The 21,986-nt window shown below is 43.9% G+C and overlaps 1 protein-coding gene across 1 annotated transcript in view; it reads right to left on the minus strand.

The window, feature by feature from the left end:
* LOC110498381 (usherin) overlaps nucleotides 1–21,986 on the minus strand; it is a 432,088-nt gene that overhangs the window by 266,924 nt on the left and 143,178 nt on the right. The window contains exons 24-27 of the mRNA XM_036955034.2: nucleotides 15,056–15,162; nucleotides 14,721–14,844; nucleotides 7,453–7,583; nucleotides 277–403 (exon numbers count right to left, since the gene is read on the minus strand). Coding sequence (XP_036810929.2) covers nucleotides 277–403; nucleotides 7,453–7,583; nucleotides 14,721–14,844; nucleotides 15,056–15,162 — 489 coding nt within the window. The remainder of the gene's footprint in view (nucleotides 1–276; nucleotides 404–7,452; nucleotides 7,584–14,720; nucleotides 14,845–15,055; nucleotides 15,163–21,986) is intronic.

The raw sequence follows: 21,986 nt of genomic DNA on the forward strand, positions 1-21,986 counted from the left end.
GGAAGAGGATGAGCAGAGAGGAGGAATGAAGAGGAAAAGGAGGAGCAGAGAGGAAGAGGGGGAGGAGCAGAGAGGAAGAGGGGGAACGGAGAGGAAGTGGAGGAGCAGAGAGGAAGAGGAGGAGGAGCGGAGAGGAAGAGCAGAGCAAGAGTATTCTAATGATTCTTATCACACAGACGGTGACTCAGATTAACCTGGATAATACCTCAATAGAACACAGAGCATGGGCTTAACACACACAGTGAATATGATTATCCTAACCACAGTGAGTGTTACCTTGGTATTGATCATCCACAATGATCGTTCCCACGGCCTGTTTCCTGGTTGCCATGATGCTGTGCCACTGGCCATCGTTGTAGCTCCTCCCCCCATCACCCTCCACTCCCACTCCCACTGCCCAGCCCTGGGAGAGGAGACAGAGGTCACATACACACCTACACCTGGCCGTGTGTGTGTTTGTGTGTGTTTGTCTGTGTCTGTATATGTGTGTGTGTGTGATTTTTTCTGAAGTATGCATGACATCATCAGTATCGGCACTTAGCAGGAGAGATGGGCACTCTGCAGAGAGAGAGGTGACACACACACATACACATCCACAACAAAGCGGTGCATCTCTGCTGTGTGATGAAGATTTAATGATGAGATCAATATATGTATAAATGCCAAGGTTTATCAGCCTCCTGACACCTTTACTACCCAGCCGACAGCACACGTCTACTTAACAACACCCAGCACAACAGGACAGGACAGGGGGAGGACGGGACAAACTCTCTCTCCCCCTCGCTCTCTCTCCGTCTCCTCCCTCTGTCTCTCTGTCTCCTTCTCTCAATTTTCAATTAAATTCAATATACATTATTGTTTTCATGTTTTGTATGTATGCTGCTTCAACTAATGTGGATTATACATCTGTTTAAGACTGGAGTTGATATTTTACCCTGTCCAAATACAGTGTCTTTTCTAGTATCTCTCTTTATCCATCCATCCTTTCACTCTGTTTCCTTCTGTCCCTCGCTCCTTTCCTCCCTCCATTCATGACTTGCCTAGTTAAATAAGGGTTAAATAAAAAATACAAATAAATCAATAAAACATTCAGGAGGTTTCATTAAGGTCCTGTGAGATCAGAGGGAACTATTCTGTCATCCTCCCAAAAAGTGACTTCAGTCTCTCTGTCCATCTGCTGGACTGCTTGGCTGGGTCTAGGGATCACTTTCATTATCTATAGGGCCAAACTACAGTGTGTGTGTGTGGCCTTTATACACTAAACACTAGTATTGTAACTATACCAGATTTTTGACTTTGATACCGATACAAGGCTTAGTATCATGACTCTCCATACCGAAAGGGTAGGAAACAACATCTCCACCCCGCTGATCCTCAACACTGGGGCCCCACAAGGGTGCGTTCTCAGCCCTCTCCTGTACTCCCTGTTCACCCATGACTGCGTGGCCATGCACGCCTCCAACTCAATCATCAAGTTTTCAGACAAAACAACAGTAGTTGGCTTGATTACCAACAACGACGAGACAGCCTACAGGGAGGAGGTGAGGGCTCTCGGAGTGTGTTGTCAGGAAAACAACCTCTCTCTCAATGTCAGCAAAACAAAGGAGATGACAGAGGGACCAGCCCCCTATCCACATCGACGGGACAGTAGTGGAGAAGGGGGAAGTTTTAAGTTCCTCAGCGTACACATCACGGACAAACTGAAATGGTCCACCCACACAGACAACGTGGTGAAGAAGGCGCAACAACCTCAGGAGGCTGAAGAAATATGGCTTGTCACCAAAAGCACTCACAAACTTCTACAGATGCACAATCGAGAGCTGCCTGGTACGACACCTGCTCCGCCCATAACCGTAAGGCTCTCCAGAGGGTTGTGCGGTCTGCACAACGCATCACCGGGGGCAAACTACCTGCGCTCCAGGACACCTACACCACCCGTTGTCACAGGAAGGCCAAAAAGATCATCAAGGACAACAACCACCCGAGCCACTGCCTGTTCACCCGCTACCATCCTGAAGGCGAGGTCAGTACAGGTGCATCAAAGCTGGTACCGAGAAATTCGTATTAATTCCTTTACACTTGTGTGTGTATTAGGTAGTTGTTGTAAAAATGTTATATTACTTGTTAGATATTACTGCATGGTCGGAACTAGAAGCACAAGCATTTAGCTACCCTCACATTAACATCTAACCATGTGTATTAGACCAATTAGATTTGATTTGAAACACTACTCAATACCAAAATGATATTTGATATTCAAAAATAAAACACTGCATTAAATAACAGAATAACACCTTCAATTTTCCTGTGATGCCCTCCCAGGCCCACTCATGGCTGTGCCCCTGCCCAATCATGTGAAATCCATAGATCAGGGCCTAATGAATTTATTTGAATTGACTGATTTCCTTATAAGAACTCAGTAAAATCGTTGAAATTGTTGCATGTTGGGTTTATATTTTTGTTCAGTATAATTGTATGTATTAAATTAATAGTTTAGTTCCAAAACAACATAAAAACACTTTGAACCTCATTTCTGAAGCTTCTACAGTGCCTTGCGAAAGTATTCGGCCACCTTGAACTTTGCGACCTTTTGCCACATTTCAGGCTTCAAACATAAAGATATAAAACTGTATTTTTTTGTGAAGAATCAACAACAAGTGGGACACAATCATGAAGTGGAACGACATTTATTGGATATTTCAAACTTTTTTAACAAATCAAAAACTGAAAAATTGGGCGTGCAAAATTATTCAGCCCCCTTAAGGTAATACTTTGTAGCGCCACCTTTTGCTGCGATTACAGCTGTAAGTCGCTTGGGGTATGTCTCTATCAGTTTTGCACATCGAGAGACTGACATTTTTTCCCATTCCTCCTTGCAAAACAGCTCGAGCTCAGTGAGGTTGGATGGAGAGCATTTGTGAACAGCAGTTTTCAGTTCTTTCCACAGATTCTCGATTGGATTCAGGTCTGGACTTTGACTTGGCCATTCTAACACCGGGATATGTTTATTTTTGAACCATTCCATTGTAGATTTTGCTTTATGTTTTGGATCATTGTCTTGTTGGAAGACAAATCTCCGTCTCAGTCTCAGGTCTTTTGCAGACTCCATCAGGTTTTCTTCCAGAATGGTCCTGTATTTGGCTCCATCCATCTTCCCATCAATTTTAACCATCTTCCCTGTCCCTGCTGAAGAAAAGCAGGCCCAAACCATGATGCTGCCACCACCATGTTTGACAGTGGGGATGGTGTGTTCAGCTGTGTTGCTTTTACGCCAAACATAACGTTTTGCATTGTTGCCAAAAAGTTCAATTTTGGTTTCATCTGACCAGAGCACCTTCTTCCACATGTTTGGTGTGTCTCCCAGGTGGCTTGTGGCAAACTTTAAACGACACTTTTTATGGATATCTTTAAGAAATGGCTTCTTCTTGCCACTCTTCCATAAAGGCCAGATTTGTGCAATATACGACTGATTGTTGTCCTATGGACAGAGTCTCCCACCTCAGCTGTAGATCTCTGCAGTTCATCCAGAGTGATCATGGGCCTCTTGGCTGCATCTCTGATCAGTCTTCTCCTTGTATGAGCTGAAAGTTTAGAGGGACGGCCAGGTCTTGGTAGATTTGCAGTGGTCTGATACTCCTTCCATTTCAATATTATCGCTTGCACAGTGCTCCTTGGGATGTTTAAAGCTTGGGAAATCTTTTTGTATCCAAATCCGGCTTTAAACTTCTTCACAACAGTATCTCGGACCTGCCTGGTGTGTTCCTTGTTCTTCATGATGCTCTCTGCGCTTTTAACGGACCTCTGAGACTATCACAGTGCAGGTGCATTTATACGGAGACTTGATTACACACAGGTGGATTGTATTTATCATCATTAGTCATTTAGGTCAACATTAGATCATTCAGAGATCCTCACTGAACTTCTGGAGAGAGTTTGCTGCACTGAAAGTAAAGGGGCTGAATAATTTTGCACGCCCAATTTTTCAGTTTTTGATTTGTTAAAAAAGTTTGAAATATCCAATAAATGTTGTTCCACTTCATGATTGTGTCCCACTTGTTGTTGATTCTTCACAAAAAAATACAGTTTTATATCTTTATGTTTGAAGCCTGAAATGTGGCAAAAGGTCGCAAAGTTCAAGGGGGCCGAATACTTTCGCAAGACACTGTATATTGAAATAGCCTACACGGCATAGAAATACAATGGATTTTACACAGCATACTATGATTCCCAGAGGGCATTTCACTTCCCAGGGTAAACTGCTATGCCGGCTAGTGGTTACTGCTAGCAAGCCCAGACAAACGTGATGTAGTTTAAATATATTGCTATCAAGTTATGAGTGCATTAGACATTATTTTTGGGTTGTGTAATGATATTATAATACTCACATGCATGTCATGCTGAATATATGTTAATGTCAATGTCACTCAAAAACAATTCAAATTTAGTAGAAGAGCGACAACGTTTCAATGCAAATGTCATATGTAAAATAGTTTTTATGTCATTTTGGAACTAAACCTCACATTTTGCTTAGTTGTTTTGGTGGGCTGTTCCTCATCATCTGCTCTGTAATCAAAGTATTCCCACAGTTTGCTTCTGTAGACAGTTTTGGAGATAGCTATGCCCACTTCCGGTTGCAAGATAAAGAGCACTTATCCAAAGTGCTGCCCCACACATAAGGCTGCCTTTAGGGGAGTCAGCCCTGGCAACCTTGGGGGGGTTGAACCCAATCTCTTACTGTATAGAGAACACAGGGGGAATTTACTTTGCTAGGGTGGGTTACCACACACACAAACAAATACACACACACACACACACTTAACCAACCTGGCTACCAAAGCATTCTGCAGCGATAGTGGGACTATCATTTGTTTTTCAACAGGACAATGACCCAACACACCTCCACACTGTGTAAGGGCAATAAGACCAAGAAGGAGAGGAATGGAGTGCTGCATCAGATGACCTGGCCTCCACAAACACCAGACCTCAAACCAATTTAGATGGTTTGGGATGAGCTGGACCGGCCAACAAGTGCTCAGCATATGTGGGAAATCCTTCAAGACTGTTGGAAAAGCATTCCAGGTGAAGCTGGTTGAGAGAATGCCAAGAGTGTGCAAGAGTGTGCAAAGGTGTCATCAAGGCAAAGGGTGGCTACTTTTTTAGTTACTACATAATTCCATATGTTATTTCATACGTTGTGATGTCTTCAATGTAGAAAATGGTACTATACTGGTACTATTTATGGGGCAATTTAGCAATTAGGATTTGATATCTGTAATGGTTATGTAATAAATTAGGCACTGTTGCACAATGTTGGCATATAGATAAATGCACACATATTTTCCAGTGCGAGCCTTGTGTTTACATTAGAGGATTCGAGTACTCTGAAAAAAAATCATGTGAGCACAGTCAAAGAATGTACATGCCCATCCCTATTGTGGACTTCTGTTAGAAACATACTTCTCTTTGTTACTTGCTACAACATTCAGTTCAGAGCAAGGCCTGGATTCAATCAAAAGCACGTTTTCATCAAGCGCACTGCAATGCGTACAGTATATCGTAATTTACAGTAAACACACTCAAACATAAATTACCTTTAAAGGTCAAGTGCAGAATGATTGTCAACAATCCCAGCCTAAATCATATATAGCTGGGGGCAGGGGTGTGTCATATTCCACACAGATTCCCAGTGCTCCCTAACCAGGGTTTAAAAAGACAACAGTAACTCGAGAGGAGAGGCATGGTTAGTGACAGCTCTAACATTACAGTAGCTAAACATCCCTCTATGAGATTATGTTTCATAAAATGCTAATTAATTCCATCATTAGAAAGTGTGTGTGTGTGTGGTGGTGGGGGGAGCATACCAGTTTCCTGTGTCACGCCAAATTAGGTCCCCCGTGGTGGTAATCCCATTAGGCCTGTTGAATTGGCTAATGGGGGAACTAATGGGGGAGCTATCTGGGGACATTAATCGACTGCGACACCACTTCTAGTGTTAATCACCGAACTAGCCTAACTAAATGTGTTTGGAAAGGCTGCTGCGTAGCTGGAGAAGGAAGAGGTCCTTATTGCGTGTGTGTGTGTGTGTGTTTGCATATTCTAGTGCGTGTGTGTGTGTGTGTGTGTGTGTGTGTGTGTGTGTGAGGGTGATTATTGTGGAGGAGAGATAGTTGGTGGTCTGACGGACACTCGCGTGAAATCATCTGCCAGCACCGCTTTCATCATAAGAGCAATTGAGTCGAGTGTGTGTGTGTCTGTAGCCTAATGAGCTAGCGATTGGTATGCATGTGCCGTGACTGCAGGGAAGGAGTTAATTGGAGGCTGATACACTTTGAAAGTTTCTCTTGAATGAAGAAACTAAGGGGAGGTTGCCGATAGGATTTATCAGATGAAGAAGTCACAATGTTCCCCCCAACGATAGGATTTATCAGATGAAGAAGTCACAATGTTCCCCCCAACGATAGGATTTATCAGATGAAGAAGTCACAATGTTCCCCCCAACGATAGGATTTATCAGATGAGGAAGTCACAATGTTCCCCCCAACGATAGGATTTATCAGATGAGGAAGTCACAATGTTCCCCCCAACGATAGGATTTATCAGATGAGGAAGTCACAATGTTCCCCCCAACGATAGGATTTATCAGATGAGGAAGTCACAATGTTCCCCCCAACGATAGGATTTATCAGATGAGGAAGTCACAATGTTCCCCCCAACGATAGGATTTATCAGATGAGGAAGTCACAATGTTCCCCCCAACGATAGGATTTATCAGATGAAGAAGTCACAATGTTCCCCCCAACGATAGGATTTATCAGATGAGGAAGTCACAATGTTCCCCCCAACGATAGGATTTATCAGATGAGGAAGTCACAATGTTCCCCTCAACGGAACACAATGTGGGTTTAATAAGTCACAGGAATATGAAAATTATCAGTGACTCACTCACTTTAATCTGGCTATGTTTGTAGTTCACTTGTGAGTCGAACCGGAAGGACGGACATGTTTGTAGTTTACCTGTGGGTCGAACCGGAAGGGCGGACATGTTTGTAGTTTACCTGTGGGTCGAACCGGAAGGACGGACATGTTTGTAGTTTAGCTGTGGGTCGAACCGGAAGGACGGACATGTTTGTAGTTTACCTGTGGGTCGAACCGGACGGGCGGACATGTTTGTAGTTTACCTGTGGGTCGACCCGGGAAGGGCGGACATGTTTGCAGTTTACATGTGGGTCGACCCGGAAGGGCGGACATGTTTGTAGTTTACCTGTGGGTTGACCCGGGAAGGGCGGACATGTTTGTAGTTCACCTGTGGGTCGAACCGGAAGGACGGACATGTTTGTAGTTTACCTGTGGGTCGAACCGGAAGGACGGACATGTTTGTAGTTTACCTGTGGGTCGAACCGGACGGGCGGACATGTTTGTAGTTTACCTGTGGGTCGAACAGGAGTTTATTACCTGTGGGTCAAACAGGAAGTAGGGGCGTCCATTGCGGATCTGCAGAGCCAGGTACTCCTCTTGGTTTCCAGGAGACACAGCACAGAGGAGCAGGCCGTCTGATGCTCGCGTTCTGAAACTCAACCGGAGCCCTGGAGGAGGGGGGCGGAGAGAGGAAAAAAGGAGGAGAAGAAGAGATTAGATTAGATATTAGAGCGTGTGAAATCCTTCATTAGGAGATAAAAGGTGATCTGTGCCTGTGTCGAAGGGTTTAGAGTGTGTCCCATTGGACTCCTCACACACTCCTCTCTACATCCCGCCACAATCCACCTATGTGCATGTGTGTGTGTAATGTATGTATGTGTACGTCTCCTAAACCCACATCCCCTGAGCCCCCATGTACGGCCTCAAGTCAGGAAAAAGCATCCTGCTTTGATGCCCCCAGATGGGTATTCATGTCTCCATTTGAGTGTGTGTGTGTGTGCGTGTGCGTGTTCAATCCAATGTCTCCATTAGGACTCCAGGGGAGCACTGGATGCTCAGGCTAAACACATCTCCTCTGGTCTAATCTCTGACTGGTCTCTGTGTGTTAATCTGATAATCTGTACTTAATCTGGGGAGGTAGTGCTGGAGCTCTCTAAGGCACGTCTAACTCCCTCTAACCTGACAGGAGACTCCCGGAAGACAACTCTATCGCTTACTATCTCTCTCCTTCCTTCCGACTCCATCCCTTTATCCCTGCTTTAGATCCTAAACTCGGATACAGGGATAGAGAGACACAGGGATAGCGGGATCGAGGGAACACCCTCGGAATTCTGAGCTCGGCCTCTTTGGGAAAGTCGTCAGTGTGGGAATTTCAAAGGAATTGGGAGAATGATTACGAGTGGCGTTAAACACAATGTGATGGATTCAGAAACTTCTGAAACAAAAATACAACTGAAAAAGAATGAACAAATCCTAAAGACTAACAGAATAATAAAGTACTATCAATGAATAAAGTACTAACTTATATTAAAAGAGGTCAGCATGCAGTAACCATAAAGTGCTGAATTGAAACAAATAAAAATACTGTATATAAACTCACATCCCAGTTAAAACGCGTGACATTCATCTGTGATCTTGTCATCAGTGACACGAGAGGGGCCATGACAGATATGTGACGTACAGTTAGCCCACTTCAACCTCTCTCTCCTCATTTCCCTTTATCTCCTTCCTCCCATCTCTCTCTCTCCTTCCGCCCATTTCTTTCTTTCCTTCTGCCCATCTCTCATTCTCTCTCTCCTTCCGCCAATCTCTCTCTCTCTCCTTCCGCCCATCTCTCTCTCCTTCCGCCCACCCATCTCTCTCTCTCTCTCTCTCTCTCTCCTTCCGCCCATTTCTCTCTCTCCTTCCGCCCATCTCTCTCTCTCCTTCTGCCCATCTCTCTCTCTCTCTCTCCCCATCTCTCTCTCTCCTTCCGCCGATCTCTCTCTCTCTGCTTCTGCCCATCTCTCATTCTCTCTCTCCTTCCGCCCACCCATCTCTCTCTCGCTCTCTCTCTCTCTCTCTCTCCTTCCGCCCATTTCTCTCTCTCCTTCCGCCCATCTCTCTGTCTCCTTCCGCCCATCTCTCTCTCTCTCTCTCTCTCTCCTTCTGCCAATCTCTCTCTCTCTCTCCTTCCGCCCATCTCTCTCTCTCTCCTTCCGCCCATCTCTCTCTCTCTCCTTCCGCCCATCTCTCTCTCTCTCCTTCCGCCCATCTCTCTCTCTCTCCTTCTGCCCATCTCTTTCTCTCTCCTTCTGCCCATCTCTCTGTCTCTCACTTTCCAGAGAGGATGTTGACACTCCCTATATAAACCTCCATAGAGAAGAGTACTTATGGATCACAGTGGAGGATTATTCACAGATTGAGTGTGGAGGTGGTGTCTTTTTTGTGGGAAGGAGGACCTTTGTTTTGTATTTGTTCCTGACTGGCAGGGCAGTTTTCTGTCCTGGGTGGGTGATATACAGGGCTAGGCTTGGGGCTGACTATTGACTTATACGTTGGAGGGCCTAGGTTCAGCGTAGTGAACAGGCAGAGGGTCTGTTTAGCTAATTACTTGTTGGTGCAGGCAAAGATGTCAGTATGGAAAAACAGGATGCATTTGTGCCTTAAATTGGCTAAAAGAATATAGTTAAAAAATCTATCTTTCTCCCTCTTCATCTCTCAATCTCTCTCTGACATTAGGAGCAGAAATTATGAGGTCTCAGTATAAGAGCATTACATCAGAGCGATAGTGTTTGTAGTCTTGATAGATGGGACACATCAGAGCCCCTTGTGGAAGACGATACAGTACCTGACAGATAGGTGATGCTAACTTAGCCTGTTTTAACCTGGTGACGCTAGAGTAGTCAATCTGGGAATACCCTCTCTCTCTCTCTCTCTCTCTCTCTCTCTCTCTCTCTCTCTATCCCTTCACCCCCCCTCTCCATCTCTCTCTCTCTCTCTCTCTATCCCTTCACCCCCCTCTCCATCTCTCTCTCTCTCTCTCTCTCTATCCCTTCACCCCCCCTCTCCATCTCTCTTTGACTATACAATATTTTACAGCAGGTTTAAATCATGGTCACACAGAGGGATTCTCGGTAGTCTTAAAGAAATCTACTTCGAAACAAACGTATACACCTCACACACATGGTTTTGGGCTTAACAAAAAGAAGACACCTGTACCATGTCAGATTTTTGTTGTTTAAGTTTTATTATTTATGAAAAAGATGAATAATATTCCACCCATGAGGTCAAAGATGGCTCTTTTGGTCATTGACTGCAGGAAAGGGCTACCTTAGCTTCCGTTAACCCTAATGTAGGTAGAGCAGTCCACTAGGGAACAGACCTACCACTACTGAAGACACTGGCAGTAGGGACATAGACATGTCTTAGACAGACACTCATATGACTCATGGAGACTCACTGTCCTTGACTCTTGTACGAATGTTGTTTTGAGTACTGTAAGGCTGTTAATACTATTGTTTGTGTGTACATGCGTGTGTGTGTGCATTTATTCAAGGTATTGATGGATATTAGTAATAAATACTTTATTTTAGAAGCTATGTAAGTTGGCTGTTGGCGTGCCTGTTTGTTCATAGATGTAGTTATGAAAGCTGTGTGCTCAGCAGTCTCTCCTCTCTCCCAGTTGTGCTCAGCTCTTTCTGATGACAGCTTGCTCCTTCAGGTTCAACACACTTCACATGGTCATCCAGCCCAGTCCATCCATCCATCCATCCATCCATCCATCCATCCTCCAGGACGGCCTGAGAGGGAAGAGAGACCCTCGTGGGAGACACCATAGAGACTAGGCTAACTACTCAGCTCTCTGCAGGCAGGACCAGCTCTCTGGAGGCAGGACCAGCTCTCTGCAGGCAGGACCAGCTATCTGCAGGCAGGACCAGCTCTCTGCAGGCAGGACCAGCTATCTGCAGGCAGGACCAAGGGGCTCTGTGGAAACCCCAGCAGGAGTACCTCAGCAATAGGGAGACCCCGGGGGAGACCATACTGTCCATTCACTCTCGAGTAGGATCCACCAGACTGTAGAGACATGTTGGACCACTCAGTCAGCAGTCTGTTCTGGCCACTCAGTGATGTGCTGTACCAGGGGCTCTTAGGAGTGCCCAGCTGGGATAGCCCAGAGTGAGAGAGAGAGAGCAAGAGAGAGAGAGAGAGAGAGAGAGAGAGACTGCCCTAGGAGACCAGAGCGACTTACTTGACCACTCCGTGACTGAGGCAGCTGACCACTCTCTAGCTGGGACACCTTGCGGGGTGAGACCACCATGAGACCTGCATCCGGTTTTACGTAAGGGATTTTACGTAAGGGGTTATACTTAAGGGGTTTTATTCAACCGGGCACTGTTCCTAACCTGACACTGTCACGTTCGTCGTATGAATCGGACCAAGGCGCAGTGTGGTATGCGTACATTCTTCTTTATTTAATAGAATGAACACTGAACAAACTAGCAAAACAACAAAACGAACCGTGAAGCTAATATGAATAGTGCAGACAGGCAACTAAACATAGAACAAGATCCCACAAACACCAAAGGGAAATGGCTGCCTAAATATGATCCCCAATCAGAGACAACGATAAACAGCTGCCTCTGATTGGGAACCATATCAAGCCACCATAAACATACAAATACCTAGACCTACAAAACTCTAGACATACAAAACCCTAGACAATACAAAAACTAGCGTATCCACCCGAGTCACACCCTGACCTAACCAAAATATAAAGAAAACAGAGATATCTCAGGTCAAGGGCGTGACAGACACTCTTAAGGGATCTGAGTAGAGTCATGTACAGTTTATGTGTATGTAAAGTTCATCATACACAGTACATACATACACACTCACACACACACACACACACACACACACACACACACACACACACACACACACACACACACACACACACACACACACACACACACACACACACACACACACAGGCAGGCACCAGCGCACATGCTTGGAGGCAGACATGCCTGTTGTAATGTTGTAGACTCAACATTCGAGATAAAGGTTATATGGATATAGGACGGACTAATGTGGAGGTTGTTTAAAAAAGGATCTATAGATATCATATTATCTATTACATGTACAGTGTATTATAATCATAACAGTGAGAGATTAAAAAGAACTTGCCACAATTTGCAACACAATCCTAGAGTCAAACCCTTTCAAATGCCTCATACACAAAACAAACATATTGTCTCAGCAGAATCCATCCTCCTATTTCCCTGGTCTTTATTCCCTGGTCTTTTGTTGAGCACTATTCTATTTGTCATGACGCCAAACAAACAGGGTCTGGCTGGTGTAATCTAGTCAGAACATCCCGCGGATCACTCCAGTCATGTTAGCGTGGCGCTAGCATTAATCAGCCCAGTCGTATTAATGAGAGAGCGGCTAGCGCTAATTACCGCCATAGATTCTGCAGCAGCCCATTAAATATACAAATGACAGAGCTAAAGAGCCCAGCCTCTCCTGATTAATCTTTAAATGGAGAAAAACTAATGATGTCTGTAAAGTTTTCCCTCCACTTTGCCTCCGTGCCGACACCGCACGGCAATCAATCAAATTAATTAAGGAAAATAACTTGTATCATTTAACATTTCTTCCGCACGCTACGATAGAGTGTGTAGAGTCAGGATACATTATTCCTTTCTCTTTCTGGTTTCTTATTTACACAACGTTTTTGATTTAGTTCATTTCAGTGCAGTTCAAATCTTTGGGATTTGTTTGGTTTAAAAACAGATTCCAATCACATTCATATTCATGCTAAGGCAACGGTCTAGTTTTTTTAATGTATAAAAAACATCTCTAAATGGATGAATCCATTAAAGAAACCTGCACTCATCTCTCAGGCATTGATTTCATAGTGAAAAGGCTTCCTTGATTGGAGCCCAGATTTAGCATAAAGCACATTGACCTCTCAAAGACAAGTGGCATACATCCACTCGACTCCGAAAACGCAAGAATACACAAACTAAATGAACAAATGATGGAAACATGAAAACATCACGTTATTAATATTCTAAAATATGTTCTAAATAGTGCATTACGTTAATGGGAAGAGAGGATGATGAGTGATTTGAGACAGAAAGCCCATCAGGCTGCAGTAAAGCATTGATGAGTTCCACCGTCTGATCAATTTGCTGTACAGACGGTGTGTTTCAAATCCTTTTTTGATTTGATTTGTTTGGTGTTGCGTGCGCCTCCGCAGATATATTGGATGTAGGGTATGAAGGGTATGATGTAGGGTATGAGGGGTATGATGTAGGGTATGAGGTTAGTATTGAATGTGGAAAGGGATGGTTATGGCGAAAACACCTAGATGATAGTGAATACATCCTGTTTATGCCAATGATTTGATCCATTAACCTCTATCTATCTACATCTCAGGTCTTTTATCATAGGCTGTAAAAAAACGCTCAGCGATGACAAGATCATCAAGAACAATTTTTAGATGTATATTTTCTGGAGACTTTTGTTCTTCCAATAAAACAAAACACACAAAGACCTAATACACACTAAGCGCAAGGAAGCGATGGCTGTGTGGAGAGAGCGATCTCAAACAGAGCTAATCTGGGAGTGTGTGAGGTGATTGTTCTGGTTTGTGCCTCTTCATTAGGGTGGGTGTGTGTATGCACTTGTATGTGTATGGGTTTGTGTTTTTGCGCGTGTGTGCGCTTATGTGTGTTTAATGGCGTGGCGTGGGGCCCAAGGACGAGACTCCTTTTCTGACTGTGGCCATTGATCAATTAGCGGCAGCAGGACTGAAGCCTGGTCCTGATTTATAAAGATTTATCCTGCGTCATAATTGAAGGAGAAAAGGGGAAATAGCTGCTAGACGCTAATAGAGTTAAGGGCAGATGGCCGTGCCATCTCCACACCAGGCTCGGTCAGCAGGTTCTACCATTACTTTATGATATGATATGCAGGATGCATTAATGTCCTACACTGCAGAGGGACTAAGGAGTAACTGGTGGTCTATTCAAACAAATATAGACAGATTTCTCTGATAGTTTACTGGACCTGTAGAACTAGGGAGGGGAGAGATGCTGAACGTGAGGTCTAATAGTGAACACTGTGCTGGAGACACACACACGAACACACACAGTCTGCTAAGGTGATGCCACAGTGATGCCAGAGTGAGAGGTGACCAGTGTGCCAGATTTGACCGTGAGTAAGGATTTGGGCATTTGAGGAGAAACTCTAAGTAAAAACAATGTTAGAAATCCCTCAAACAAGGAAGGAGAAAACAAGATGACGGCTTTTCATTTCCCCACCTGTAACATTGCTGGGTGAATCAACCGGATGCTTTGGTAGCGAATCTATTTGATTAGCATAAGAGCCAATTAAAACATATATAATATAATTGAAACAAATGGCCGACTGGGGATGTTTTGGTTGGGTTTGCAGATGAAGCAGAACATGTTTTGATTTGGAGCTCAGTTCTCCAATTATGTGAGTAAACACTGTTGTAATTGTCCTCTGTCTCATGTGGAAGTCATTCACTTAGCTGGGACTCTTCCACAGAAATACTGTTTCAGTCTGAACATATACAGAACAACTCTAAACAAGTGATAAACTATATGTATTTTTATGTGTTTTATAATGTACCAACTATTCATTTTGCTGTGCTCTTACACAAAGATGTAGATACTCCAATATTACTGTGTGTGTGTACAGTATGTGTGTGTGTGTGTGTGTGTGTGTGTGTGTGTGTGTGTGTGTGTGTGTGTGTGTGTGTGTGTGCATCTACAGTCGCCACGTACCTGTGAAGTCGCTGTTGACCGGTAGTGTGTCACTGGGGAACCGGTGGTAACCGTTGCCGGGAAACATCGCCCCCCTAACGACGAGGTCACGGGGGTCAGAGAGAGAGAGGTCGGTTCGCTCCACCTGACGGAGTTCGGGTTGAAATGTAACAGTAGAAGTTACTCTCTGGGTTTGATTACGTAGGCTCTATAACAGCAAGATGAGGCGTGACACAAAGTGGAAGTATCACAACACATATGTACGTACAAATATGTTTTAAAGGAATTTAAACAATAATGTCTCTCTGTAGTTGGTTATGAGAGTATCTGACAGAAAGGCGGACAGACAGAAAGACCTGGTAGAGTGGTGGGGGTCCGTGGGGCTGAGATGGGGGGTCCCAGGTCACCTCCATCAGTGTTCCATGTACTGGCCTCAACCTGGGGGGAGCAAGACCTGCTGGAGCTAGAGATGGAAGGGAGGGGAGAGAGAGTAAAGAGATAATGATTAAAGTGAAGGAGAAGAAAAGTAACTACCTTGTACAAAGCCTGTGACAAGAGGAGGATACATGTATGCTGCTTTTAAGTACTTCAATTTGTAGATCTAAGCTTAAACGGGTGTGTTGTTCAGCAGTCTCTTAGACAAAGACTCCCTTACAGTAATTATCCATCTCAGAGAGTCTGCTCGTCTGATAACAGGTTAAAGCGATAAAATAACTAAACGAGTGGAGAGATGGAGGGTTATAAAAGACAGCTGTGCATTAACATCTCAGCGTCATGCATGTGCTGTGGTGTAGATGGTCCCACATATGAGCTAGAGGAGTGAATTATCCAGGAGTGACACCTGCACACACGCGCGCACACACACGCACACACGCGGATGCACACACTCACACGCACGCACGCACGCACACACACACACACACACACACACACACACACACACACACACACACACACACACAGGCCTAATAAAGCTGGTAAATGGAGGTGGATGTCTTGTCTTCCCAGCCCATCTCAGTCAAGGCACCATAAATGACAGCCAATCAATAACCATAGAGTCTGTATAATGGAAATTCTGATATCATTACAAAATTATTCCCTCTCCTTTAATAGGATTTTTGTGAAGCCTCTGTGGAACATTTATCTTGTATGTTACCCCTCAGAACATACGCTAGAGAGAGGAGCTGGTAGTGATATGTTCTGTGTTTTTTCTTTACTATAGAATCGGCAAGTAGGACAGTGTCTCCAGAATTTGGTTCAGTGGCTGGTCGCATTTAAACATCTTCAGTGATTTCTCCCTTTTCTTATCAGCAGTATTCACTCCCTTGGTTTTTTAAACATTTTGTTGCATTAAAGTGGGATTTAAATTAATTTAATTGTGGGGGTTTTGCTCATTGATCTATACAAAATACTTCATAATATTAAAGTATTTTTAAAATGTAATTAACTCAAATGTTGTTGCAAAGGTATTAATCTCTTTTCATTAACAAGCCTAAATTAGAAAGTGTTGAATTTCAAGCACAGATTAAACTACAAAGACCAGCTTTTCGAAAGCCTCATAAAGAATGCCAGTGATTGGTAGATGGGTAACAATAACAAATCAGACATTGAATATCTCTTTAAGCATGGTCAAGTTAATACTGATGCTGTGGATGATGTATTAAACCACCTAGACACATCAAAGACACAGTCATCCTTCTGAGCTGAGCTGCAGGACAGGAATGAAACTGCTCAGGAGTGTTACTATGAGGCCAGGAGTGACTTTAAAACAGCTACAGAGTTCATTGTTTGTGAAGGGAAAAAACTAAGGATGGATCAACAAGATTGTAGTTACTCCACAATAATAACCAACATGACAGAATGAAAAGTAGAATACAAATATAAAAAATACAACTATTCCAAAACATGCATCTTGTATGCAACAAGGAACTAAAGTTATACTGCAACAAAAAACATGGAGAAGGAATAAATGTTTTGGCCTAAATGCTAAGCCTTATATTTGGGGCAAATCCCACACAGCACAGCACTGAGTAACTGCCTCCTTATGATCCAAGCATGGTGGTGGCTGCATCATGTTATGGGTATGCTTGACATCGGCAAAGATTGGGGAGTTTTTCAGGATAAAAAGAAACGGGATGGAGCCAAGCACAGGCATTTTCCTAGAGGAAAACCTGCTTCAGTCTGCTTTACACCAGACACTGGGAGATGAATTCAACTGTCAGCAGGACAATAACCTACAACACAAAGCCAAATCTACACTTAAATTGCTTACCAAGAAGACAGTGAATGTTTCCGAGCGGCCAAGTTAAAGTTTTGACTTAAATCTGCGTGAAAATCTATGTCAAGACTTGAAAATGGCTGTCTAGCCAAGATCCTCAAAACCTTTAGGGCTTCAGAGCTAAAGACCAATCGAAATGTTGAAACTTATTTTTCCATATATACAGTAGACAGTGTAAAAAACACTTAATGAATAAGTGTACCTGAGAGTCTGTTCTAACAAGATACAAAAAAAAAACAAGCCTTTATTACACCAGACTAAAAACAAAGCCTTTATTACACCAGACTAAAAACAAAGCCTTTATTACACCAGACTAAAAACAAAGCCTTTATTACACCAGACTAAAAACAAAGCCTTTATTACACCAGACTAAAGACAAAGCCTTTATTACACCAGACTAAAAACAAAGCCTTTATTACACCAGACTAAAAACAAAGCCTTTATTACACCAGACTAAAAACAAAGCCTTTATTACACCAGACTAGTTGCATGCATTTATTTATTGTTTAGGCTAATTATTCAAAGCTTCCTTTTGTTATTTAATTAAAAAACTAAAATGCTTGATAGCATTTCAAAGCATTCATGTCTTTTAGGCTGTGTGATGGCATGAACGAATTATTGATTGATTGATTGATACAGTAGCCTATATATTGAAATATAGGCCTAAGTAAGTTACGGTATGAAGACTAAAGAATAGTCACTTCTAGGCCTCCAGCTTGATGGTTATACAAGGATACTATACAAAGACCACTAATGACAACATGACTTACTGTTATGATCATCATCATTATAATAGTAACAGTAAGAAGGAGATCAAGAAAAGGGAGGCTATAAGAGCGAGAGCTCCGTGAGGACAAACTGGTGTTGTTAGATTACAATATCATTGTTCTGCCTGTTTGGAGCAGTGTATACAACACTAAATCATTTATAAGTAATACCAGTCTGTTCTAACAATGATTTTTTTGTAAAGCCTTTATTACAGCATAGCAAAGATTAAAAAGAGTCAAACACTCAAACAGGCAAGAAAGATCTGTCTTATTTCTGTAGATATATATGGATGATTTATAAAGCCAGGTACATTGAACAGTTAGGATATTGATTATAGACCTAATTAAGTTGGGGTTTCCTCTCTCCTAACTTTTCTTAGACAATTAAACTAAGGCAAGGCTTGTTTCCTCGTTCCTGCTGCTGCCTCCGCCACATTGTTATCCATCCCAATATACTGGTTAACTGCTATTATGCACAAAGCAACATAGGGAAAGGCAGCAATTCTACGGTGTACTGAAGATTGTGTTTCAGAACCGCGGACAGCAACCTTATCCAACGATGGAGAAAGCGCATTTCTTATAAAATATTAGATTTATTAGTGTTGCAACATTTGTTTTTACATAATATAACCATATACAATTTCAGTATCTAGTGTCTGGCAATGGATTAGTCCACTTAGACAGGCGTGAATCACACAGGTGTCTTGTGATGGACTGTGCCCTCCCCGTGGCCTCCGCCATGGATTAGTCCACTCAGACAGGGGTGAATCAGACAGGTGTCTTGTGATGGACTGTGCCCTCCGCCATGGATTAGTCCACTCAGACAGGCGTGAATTAGACAGGTGTCTTGTGATGGACTGTGCCCTCCCCGTGGCCTCCGCCATGGATTAGTCCACTCAGACAGGCGTGAATCAGACAGGTGTCTTGTGATGGACTGTGCCCTCCCCGTGGCCTCCGCCATGGATTAGTCCACTCAGACAGGCGTGAATCAGACAGGTGTCTTGTGATGGACTGTGCCCTCCCCGTGGCCTCCGTCATGGATGAGTCCACTCAGTCAGGGGTGAATCAGACAGGTGTCTTGTGATGGACTGTGCCCTCCCCGTGGCCTCCGCCATGGATTAGTCCACTCAGACGGGCGTGAATCAGACAGGTGTCTTGTGATGGACTGTGCTCTCCCCGTGGCCTCCGCCATGGATTAGTCCACTCACAGGCGTGAATCAGACAAGTGTCTTGAGCACCATGAAAAAAATTGTTTTTGCAACTGCTCGACTAAAGAAATCTCGGTCAACCAACAGCCTATCGAACAAACAATCAACTAGTCAACTAAATGGGGACAGCCCTACAGAGCTTGAAGAATTTCTTAAAGAATAATGGGCTTTGTGTGTGTTCCTGTGTGTGTGTGCGTGCCTGGGGGGGTTTATGTGTATGTATGTATGTATGTACTGTGTGTGTGTGTGTGTGTGTGTGTGTGTGGTGTGTGCACGTGTGTGTGTGTGTTTGCATGCCTGTGTGTATGTTTGTGTGCGTGTGTGTGTGTGCGTGTGTGCACGTGTGTGTGTTTGCATGCCTGTGTGTATGTTTGTTTGCGTGTGTGTTTTTGTGTGTGTGTGTGCGTGTGTGTGTGTTTGCATGCCTGTGTGTTTGTTTGTTTGCGTGTGTGTGTGTGTGTGTATATGTGAGTGACTACTGTGCGATGCTAATATGCTGCCATGTATTTACCTCGAGGCAGCCACATAAGGGTTGATAAAAGCCACTTGGTCTCTCCTCTCCTCCTGTCATCCTCTCTGCCCCCTCTCCACTCTATGACGCTCTGACAACAAGGTTAACAGTCCAACACTAAGGTTAATATTGCCTTCAACATGTTAATGAAGCAGCTAAATCACCACAGCGCTCCCAGGGCAGACACACACACAGTTCTGGGGAACAATTATCAGGCCCGGAGGAGTGTTTTGTGTTTTTACACTAGCTGACATCCTTTATGGGTCTTCGGATCATCCCCGGTCTACATGCACTGTAATACCGCTGAAATATATCTCTGGAGCAGCACAACTATTGATTTATGCATAATTATCCCCAGGCTTCCCGAGGAGAGAAATATGCATAGCAGGGTTCACGTCAATGTGCCGTATGTGTGTGTGTGTGTGTGTGTGTGTGTGTGTGTGTGTGTGTGTGTGTGTGTGTGTGTGGTAGGGGCTGGCTAGGCTTGTAGAGCAAGTCTTTATGGATGTAGGATACATTAAACATTACCGTCAGCAACTGATTCACAATCCAACCTGATCAATACCGTGTGGTGAGAGTCTGCTCTGGTGGTGACAGTCTGCTCTGGTGGTGAGAGTCTGCTCTGGGGGTGAGACTCTGCTCTGGTGGTGAGAGTCTGCTCTGGTGGTGAGAGTCTGATCTGGGGGTGAGAGTCTGCTCTGGTGGTGAGTGTCTGCTCTGGGGGTGAGAGTCTGATCTGGGGGTGAGAGTCTGATCTGGGGGTGAGAGTCTGCTCTGGTGGTGAGTGTCTGATCTGGGGGTGAGAGTCTGATCTGGGGGTGAGAGTCTGATCTGGGGGTGAGAGTCTGCTCTGGTGGTGAGAGTCTGCTCTGGTGGTGAGTGTCTGCTCTGGGGGTGAGAGTCTGATCTGGGGGTGAGAGTCTGCTCTGGTGGTGAGAGTCTGCTCTGGTGGTGAGAGTCTGCTCTGGTGGTGAGAGTCTGCTCTGGTGGTGAGAGTCTGCTCTGGTGGTGAGTGTCTGCTCTGGGGGTGAGAGTCTGATCTGGGGGTGAGAGTCTGCTCTGGTGGTGAGAGTCTGCTCTGGAGGTGAGAGTCTGCTCTGGTGGTGAGAGTCTGCTCTGGAGGAGTGATGAGGGCTTTACACACACAGACTCACACACACGCATGCAGACATCCTTACATCTTTCTTCCTCCTAATTTAATTCATTTTTAGATTTAGAGTTACATAAGGAAATGTAATCTGGTGAAATTCCTTTAAATATGTATAAGAAATTCTTAATTATGTGCAAAACACACTTTATATAAGAGAGACACGGACAGCTTCCACTGATAGTTGGAGGGAGTAAAGAAGATATGAAGCGAGAGAGAAAGAGAGGGGGGGGGGGGTTGAGCAATGCTCTTTCTTCTCCTCTGTCTGCCTTCTTATCCCAGAGTGCTTTGGGAGACGCCAAAATAATGTTCTACTCGGTAACCATTAAGGCCCTTACTTACTGTTTACACACCACACCCCACAACTCACTCCTCTCTAAGACCAACTAGGTTCATTTACTGTGGGTGGATGTGTGTAATGACAGAATCAAATAGAATTTGAGTGAGATAAAAGCATCTAAGCAGATGCCGTCTCCTCCATCTGGACAGATGGTTATTCTGTGTAATGGTGTGTCTGGGTAATATGTGGATTGTGTGTCTAAACAGTCGTAAAAACCTGGGTAAAGGATGGATAAATGGCTATCATCAACATTAAGGTCTGGCACAAGACAATCACAACATGGGTAATGGCACAGACAGTCTTGGATGCTTCAAACCAACAGGTTGGGTTCGTTTGTCTGTCTGCGTGTGTGTGAGTGTGTGTGTATTCGTTTGTCTGTGTGTGTTAGTATGTGTGAACGGGAAGTTTTGATCAGACAATTAGTGCAGAATCGTCTAACTACAATCCATTCTTCAGAGTCTAAGCCGGGGGGTGGGGGGGTCATACTCTGTGGTGATTTTAGCATGTAAATCTTGGTGGGCCAAACTCCCCAAAATTATTTTAGTTGCATGTCAACAAAGAAACTACACAACACTAAACAATACATGAATTGCACTATAACGGTGACAAACTGTTAGGAACTACATAAAGCTGTCCAAACAGCAGTGCTTTCTTTTCAGCACCATGGAGTGAATCCTTACCACCGCTACACCTGGCTTTCAGCAGAGCCTTGTCTGGCAGCGAAACTGTTTATTCAGCATCATTTACTGCCTTTAAAAAAACATAGCTGATATGTGGTTTCTACTGACAATTGAGATGTACAAACTATGGCATATGCGGATAAGAGGAGATCCGTAATTTTGATTAAGACATTAATGAGCGAGCGACGACGGACGTAGTCAATATAACTACAGTTGAAGTATAAGTTTACGTACACGTTAGCCAAACACATTTAAACTCAGTTTTTCAGAATTCCTTAGGTCAGTTAGGATCACCACTATATTTTAACAATGTTAAATGTCAGAATAATAGTAGAGAGAATGATTTATTTCAGCTT

Source organism: Oncorhynchus mykiss, chromosome 19, assembly GCF_057628025.1.
Source record: "Oncorhynchus mykiss isolate SJ-2025 chromosome 19, ASM5762802v1, whole genome shotgun sequence".
Classification (NCBI taxonomy): Eukaryota; Metazoa; Chordata; class Actinopteri; order Salmoniformes; family Salmonidae; genus Oncorhynchus; species Oncorhynchus mykiss.